The sequence below is a fragment of the Botryllus schlosseri genome, chromosome 9 (genome assembly GCF_051294905.1).
Source record: "Botryllus schlosseri isolate E-star chromosome 9, Bs_hap1, whole genome shotgun sequence".
In the NCBI taxonomy this organism is placed as follows: Eukaryota; Metazoa; Chordata; class Ascidiacea; order Stolidobranchia; family Styelidae; genus Botryllus; species Botryllus schlosseri.
This window is the reverse complement of record NC_137244.1, coordinates 15,128,581-15,136,089: the sequence shown is the minus strand read 5'-3', so window position 1 is coordinate 15,136,089 and position 7,509 is coordinate 15,128,581. Positions and strand designations below refer to the sequence as shown.

Here is a 7,509-nt window from a genome sequence, read left to right as displayed (position 1 = left end):
GGGACATTGGTAGACAGACAAGTCCGTCTCTAATGAAAAAGATAATAAATAAAATCCCCCTAGTAGCCTTCTACTATCAAACACAATAGCCTCGCAGTCTCTTGACAGTAGAGATAGCCCTATATAGAATAATGGAGAAATCCTAAAAACACGAGTTCTCTGATATTTTGAGTCGATGACGGCGTGTAGAGAAATCCATTTCCATACCCATACCGAAATACAGCAACCAGCAATACACTTCGCGTCTGCACGATGGATTGCACAAAGGTCATTTCGACGACGGTAGCTATTTGGACCAGATTTGAGTTCGTGAGGTCTTGAAATTTTTTACAAATCGTTTTGTTACCACATCACGTATATATACAATACATGTGTGCCATGAGGAATGCCTAAAAGAACTGTAGTAACTTCACAAATTTATCATATTATGTTTGATTTTGGAAAGGTTTGGGCCGCGGTGGATTGGTTTTCGACAAGTACTTGGTACTTGGGTACTCAAGTTCATGATGTACACCATCGCAAAGAAGTGATATATAAATCATAATTTCTTAGTACAGCACAATGTTATAGCAAATATCCTTTGTATATGGATATGCTATTCTCAACATATTTTGTATTGATTATTGAGATTACATACATCGTGACATTACCTAACGTCGAAAAATTAGTGCTGCCAAATAAGCTTAACGATTTCGGCCCGACGTGACAAAAAAGTTATCAATCTTTCACAAGAAGAAAAAAAGGGCTTTTCGAAGATGTACGCTAAGCGTAGATTCGTGGAAGTTGTCGGAGTACAAATGTAGACGAAAACAGGTCGACACATCAGATTCAGTCACAGGGTTTTGCGTGGACATGGAATGTGGCACAGGTTTAAGGGGGCACCGATAAAACAGGATCAGGATTACCATATGATAATAATATAGTTGTTATGGAGTTTATTATTATTATCATTATGGAAAATAGTGGCGCTTTCAACCGATGATGGTTATTTGCGCAACTCTCAGTATATATTCAATGGAACGGTTAGAAAAGGCCATAGATATATTTAAACAAACAGTTCGCAGGAAAGAATAAGTTCTATGAATGGTATAGTTCGAGTTTTCTACAGTATCTTGTTTTACGAACAGATATCTTCCGTTATGTTTACAGGGATCTTTACATTAGTTTAGCCCTGCATCAAGTATTTTCAATAAATATATTATCCTCAGGCCAGGATATATCCACGAGCAGAGATGATGGAAGATCTGTTTCCAGCAGGTAACATATCGAAATGCTAATTATGATTACATCTTTGTGCGCAGAAAAGTTATGAGAGCCACTATCTTTCTTGTTTTCATCCCTGCGGCGTTCGTGGACGGCGCGCAAACAAAATATATACATTTGCAGTATTTGCTTTGTAGTCTTAACTATCAGGATCAACTGCGGTAGAAGTTCGACTTGGCGGCAAGCAGATAAGCTATATGTAATGCTGCTTCAAAGTTTTCTGTGTTCCATACAAATCTTGGAATGATCACATATATCAATAGAGCTTAAAATTTTTAGAGTTGTGGTTCAGTGTGCGGTCTACAGCCTTTATACTAGGAGCATTTGTACGCGGACTATAAAATCTTGAATCCTAAACCTAAACGGCGATAAGCGTCACTGTAATACCGTGTGTAATAATAATAATGATAAAAGGGAAGACCTATATGTCCGATATAACCGAGCAATATATGTAGAATTGTATTAACGCAATGGACTTATCAAGTATGTTACATGAAACCACGAATGAAATTTTATTGATATGCTATATTTCACGAACGACGTTGCTTGCACGCACTGAAACACCACCATTCATCGCAGAATGACGTAGTACGCTGAAATACAGCTTATCGACACTATCACAGCATTGTCTGCTGACAAATGATGTCTTCCGAATACGTCAGACTGGTACTGGCTTCTTACTCACTTTAAGTTTGCTTTTAAATACATGAAGTTTATAGGAGTGTGCGGTATATTTCTCAAATTGCTGCCACTGATTCGAAGTTATCATCATCGTTATCATATTTTATTACAATTTTCACTAGGTGAAAATACCGCAAACTTGTGATACAGTGAAAAGAGAGAAATGAGTCGAAACGACGTGGAATATAGTATTTCCATCAAACACCCTCTTGGCCTACAGATATTAATCAATGAGTATGTAAATAATAGATATGCACAGTTAATGAAAACTAACAAAAGATAACATAAAAAAGGACGTGTAAATAAAATGAAGTGGTATGAGTCGTTAGACGTAATCGATGTGTTTCATCGTGGTCCGGAAAACTCAAGAGCAGACTATAGCAGCATCTGCTTGTATTTTGTCACTGTTCCATAGACGTGGCCCGTCACACTTAATAGAGCGTTGAGTTCTCTTGTAGTTCATGCTGATCATATGGTAATCGGTCATCGTCAAGGGATGGTGTGAACATCTGAAAGGTTGTGGTTCGTGTAAACACGAATCTATGACGTCAAATGGCGTCACATTTTCAATTCCAAACACTCCGTAAATGAATACAATACTTCAACACTTGAATGATTAAATAGTATTCTAATATCAAAACGTCAGTGACGTCACAGTGAGTTTCGATGCAGAGTTGCATTGGAAACCATATCTTGCCTCTCTGTCCACGCCCATGTCTATAATGATATCAAAGAGGGATTTTGGACGTTTGTTTGTTTGTGGTATTCATGGTGTTTGTCGACTACTATGGTCATTCACACCAGGCAGATATTGTTCATTATTCTCCGTAACTGCCGACTTATAGCACGGCCCACCTCTAGGCTTTTTGTAAGACACCGCTTACGCGGATGAGGTGGCGAGGAGGAGCCTAGGTAAACCTCCAACACTCAGGTATTGGAATAATACGATTGTTGCAATTCGTAGGATCTCACTCATAACAAAATGGAGACCGCAACAGCATGTCATATCGATTCACAGGAATTTATAACTAGTCCGTAAGCAATGTTCCCTCTAAGCTGCGCACATGCGCGTATGCGCAGTGCTGACACGGTCTCTGCGCACAGAAAATCCGAGTTGCGCACAAAAAATTCGGAGTGATGACCTTTTTGTTTAGACGTTACGTACTGTTTTCCAAGGGTCTGCGCAGTGAGTTGGCGAGTGTGCGCGGACTCGTCAAAAATTAGAGGGAACATTGTCCGTAAGGGGTCCCTTGCTCGCAGTCGCTGTTATGGGAGCAATCAGAGAATCTTCCAAATCTAGTCCTTATTCAGCAACATGGACCTAACTGTACCATTTTCAGTCTCATCAGAGGTGCTGGAACATGGAATCATGCCATTTTGTTATTCACAACCAAAACACATGATATATCAAGCACTCAAAAACCGGTATAATTTTATGATGCTACCAGATTCCACTAAGTTTGATGTTGAAGTCAATTATTGCGGGATACGATGGGTTGGAGCATAGTATAAGTTGAAATCCAAGGAATTTGATCATAGATATTAGGTTTAATGGAAAATCCTGGCACTCCACAAAAATGGTCACAGGGTAGAAACTAAAAGGTTCTTTTGCGAGCACGAACCTCTGAATTCTCATGCCTCGCATACCGAACACCAGCGTGAGCCGAACAGTCACACGCTCCAGGAAATTGGACGACGGGACGTATGTGTGTTGGACTTATGCGCTTTAACTTACGAAGTGAAGAATTCGTTGAACATCTCGGGACTGCAACGCAACTATTGCATACACTTGACAATTTCTTGATTCCTAATATCCTGTATATTTAAAACACCAACGTTTTTGAGAAGCGACATCCAGACCGTTTCGTGTTGTTCAAATTTAAAATGTCACATTTTGATATATGCAGAAAATATCGGCGATATCGTCAAAAATATCTTATATCGGCTATAATGGTTTTGGTTCAGAATTCGCCTGGTATATGTCGGGCGCTAATTCCGTCACAGAATAGATAGAATTGCGAGAGAGTGAGGCCGGTACACTTTGTCGTGTATGCTATGTCGTTGACTTAATTCGCTATTCTCCCATCGAGAAATCATGAAGTATAATTCCTGATTTTTTTCCAGGTGGCTTTGGCGACCCTGTTGGGCACAATCCCTGCGCGGCAAATCAGATACCTGACGTCGCCATGGCGACCTTTATGAGCTTGGTTGTAGTAGTCGGTATTTTGGGGAATGCCATCGTGTTTTTTGTGATCCTCGTTCTCCAAGAATACCGGAAATCTGTTTCAAATTGGTAAGATTTAGATACAATTATGGCGTGAGAAGTTTATGTATCGTGCTTGATGTGCGAATACATGAATTTAACATGTCGCCGCAGAGCCAATTTAAATTTTTTATTTATTAGGAAACATTCAAAAAAAATTCGAATTTTTATGTCAATCCCATGAAATTGTTGAGTTGTCTTCAAAAGCGATGCACAACAAATTTGACTCAATTCCAACTAGTAGAGACGGAGTTATTTGAGTTTTTCCCGGATTGGTGGATAATCCGAGAATTCAACGAAAAACTCAATTAACTCCGCTTCTACTAGTTGGAATTGAGTCAAATTTGTTTTGCAACCCGGAATCCGGAAAAAAGTTATTTTTGAACAACCCTACAATACAGTCATGTTGTTGGAGTTCATTATCTATGTGGGCAATAGGCACAACGTGTATAATACTAAATAACGCCAGTTACTGATAGCTTAATTGCCTTCGGTAGGCTACTCAGGATGTTCGATTATTATGTAATCCGTATCACCTGCTTTGTCATCTAGATTAGATTCTAGAAACTTGGACTGTAGCCAAATTCTTTCCCGGTAGCTTACAATAGATAGATAACGAATACATGCTTATGAACAGAGATTTCCAAATCAATGATGAAACAACTGCAAAGATCAGGCAATACGTACGTTTGTTAACTTTGTTTTGTGGTATTCATGGTGTTTGTCATTTACACCAGACCGATATTCTTCATTTTTTTCCCGTAACTGCCGACGCACGGCCCACTTCTAGGCTTTTTGTAAGACACCACTTACGCGGATGAAGTGGCGAGGAGGAGCCTGGATAAACCTCCAACACTTAGGTATAGGAATTCTGAAGTCGACCTCGGTCGGACTCGGACCCGCACCCATTGGTGGTGCAGCCGCGGATTGGGCCTATATCATTGCGCTATCTCGTCACCTATATGTAAAGTTGGTGGGATTCTCGGTTAACCGATAAACATTTCTCGCTCATCGTAGGTACGTCCTGCAATTAGCGCTGGCTGATACTCTGTTTCTGCTCATGCTCCCGTTTGGAGCAGCGGAAGAGATGGCGGGGAAATGGTATTTTCCAGCAAGTCTTTGTAAAGCAAAAGAAGGAATTTTGATGGTGAACTACTATGCAAGCATTCTATTCCTCACGGTGAGCCTATAGTATTGATATAATCGCCTGAACTTTGCACTTACGCAACTAAGTGATGGGCGGTGTGTCAGCAGTAACAAATTTATTCTTTCTGCCACATGCTGTAAGTCTACAACCACTTCTGTTGGTGTTTCAGATTATGAGCTTCGACAGATTCGTGGCCGTTACGAGTTCAGGGGTTTCGCGATGGTCGAATGTGCTACGCAGGCTCGACAGTGCGGCACTGATTTCTCTGATTGCTTGGCTCGTGAGCATCGGCTTGGCAGTTCCGATGTACCTCTACAGCCACGTGACACAGTGCGACGAATGCTCCTACAATTTCCCTCTCACTGACCAAGAAAGATGCGATAGGGTAAGCCTTTTGATATAGAAGCATTGTTTTGGGGTAGAGTTAGAGACACCGTAACGCATGTTCAGCCCCCTTGTCAAAACGCCCATATACTTTTGTGATGTGAATAATGTCTTCGTATTAACAGTCACGATTATGAGAATAGTATAATACTATTTCATAAATCTTGAAGCACCAAATTATACTATTGAGACACATTGATTGATGAAGGCTGACTTGATAATGTATAAATTCTTAGACGCATACTGGCAATAATAATATAATGGCTGGTACTGTGAAATAGGTGGAAACAGACCTACTATACCTACTATACTCACACCCGAATCTGGAAGTAAAGCATGAAAGTTAAAATCGCCCCCTAGTCGCCTTTGAGTGCAGGAAAGGCTCGACACTGGTCCACGAAATTTAGTAGGCTCATAAACAGGGTTGAAATGACTCGAGTCCGACTCGCGTCACGATTTTTGATGATTCGACTTGACTCGAGTCATTTTCTCAAAATACGGAAATGACTCGACTCGAGTCAATCTGTGAATTGACTCGACTTGGACTCGAGTCATTGTGCATGACACGGACCAAGTCATATGACTCGAGTCTCAGACGGCCAAGACCGACATTTCATTGTAATTTCGAAGAATAGTAAAACAACCACACTGTTGGCATTTCAGCTATTGGCACTAGTACTTGAAAATGCGACCAGAAACTGTTAAAAGTGAGAAGAATTAGTATATTTTAAATGCGAACCATTCGATATCGCCAAACAGAGTTATAAAAAGTAGTTTCAACAAGACTTTAATTCGAAACTGAGCAGTCAACGCAATGTCTTGGACTCGGACTCGAGTCATAATACTATGACTCGGACTCGACCCTCTGCTCGCTGCTTGGACTCGGACTTGAATCGGTGGTGAATTAAAAAGGACTCGACTTGACTCGAGTCAAATCTATAAATTTGAGATTGACTTGTGACTCGGAGCCTAGTGACTTGGTTACAACCCTGCTCATAAGTATTAAATGTCAATCACGTTTAGTTCCAACCAACTATCATAGGACCATCTTATGTTTCTTGCATATTTAGTGCGAGATTCTAACACTGCATTTAGCCAGAATATAAACCGAAATTAGTATCGTTTACTTGCCTTCTTCATTATTTGTCGTTATCGCGGTGACCCTAAAGCTAAAATTTAAAATGGAAGAAGGTCTGATCGTTAGGACCCTGGCTGATGTGCCAAAAAAGTCATCAAATAACATTTCGTTGATATGACAGCTTGGTTTTCAAATCTATTTAGGATTTTAGTTAAGATCTGGCGTACTCTGGGATTGGTATGGGCTGCATACCGTATAATCGATTAATTTAAACAGTTGTGGGGACGTGTAAAATAGGTAACTATGAGTACCCCGGAAATATGCTGTAATGATGTTGTAAGTTTCAAGTAATGAATTCCATTTCTTGTAGATGTCCTACAACGACACCCAATGTGCAGAATACCTCCTAGAAGAAAGCAATCCAGAAAACGTGTACACCAATTACTTGGAACCCGAAGAATACGACAAATTATTCAATTTTTTCACCCAAATGCAAGACAATATGACCGATGAAAACACCAATACTCTGAAACTACTGAATGAGTTGGCGAATTCCGAAAATGATATTTGCAAGTAAGCCGGAAGAACCGTGACGGAGTGTACTTCTAGTACCCCCTATCGATGTTTTTAAGTTGAAGTCGCGAGTACCAATGATGATGCTTTTATGAATTCGGAATGAGTTCAAATTGTTAT

The 7,509-nt window shown here is 40.1% G+C and overlaps 2 protein-coding genes across 3 annotated transcripts in view; both read left to right on the top strand.

Moving 5' to 3' along the window:
* Positions 1-7,509, top strand: part of LOC145446217 (uncharacterized) — a 182,931-nt gene that overhangs the window by 70,959 nt on the left and 104,463 nt on the right. The gene's annotated exons all lie outside the window — the stretch shown is intronic.
* The window catches only part of LOC145446229 (somatostatin receptor type 5-like), a 146,802-nt gene that overhangs the window by 131,758 nt on the left and 7,535 nt on the right, over positions 1-7,509 (top strand). For both annotated transcript variants that reach the window (XM_080324473.1, XM_080324474.1), the window contains exons 2-6: positions 1,150-1,257; positions 4,069-4,237; positions 5,225-5,387; positions 5,524-5,739; positions 7,187-7,389. In XM_080324473.1, coding sequence (XP_080180599.1) covers positions 1,233-1,257; positions 4,069-4,237; positions 5,225-5,387; positions 5,524-5,739; positions 7,187-7,389 — 776 coding nt within the window. In that variant the 5' untranslated portion in view covers positions 1,150-1,232. The remainder of the gene's footprint in view (positions 1-1,149; positions 1,258-4,068; positions 4,238-5,224; positions 5,388-5,523; positions 5,740-7,186; positions 7,390-7,509) is intronic.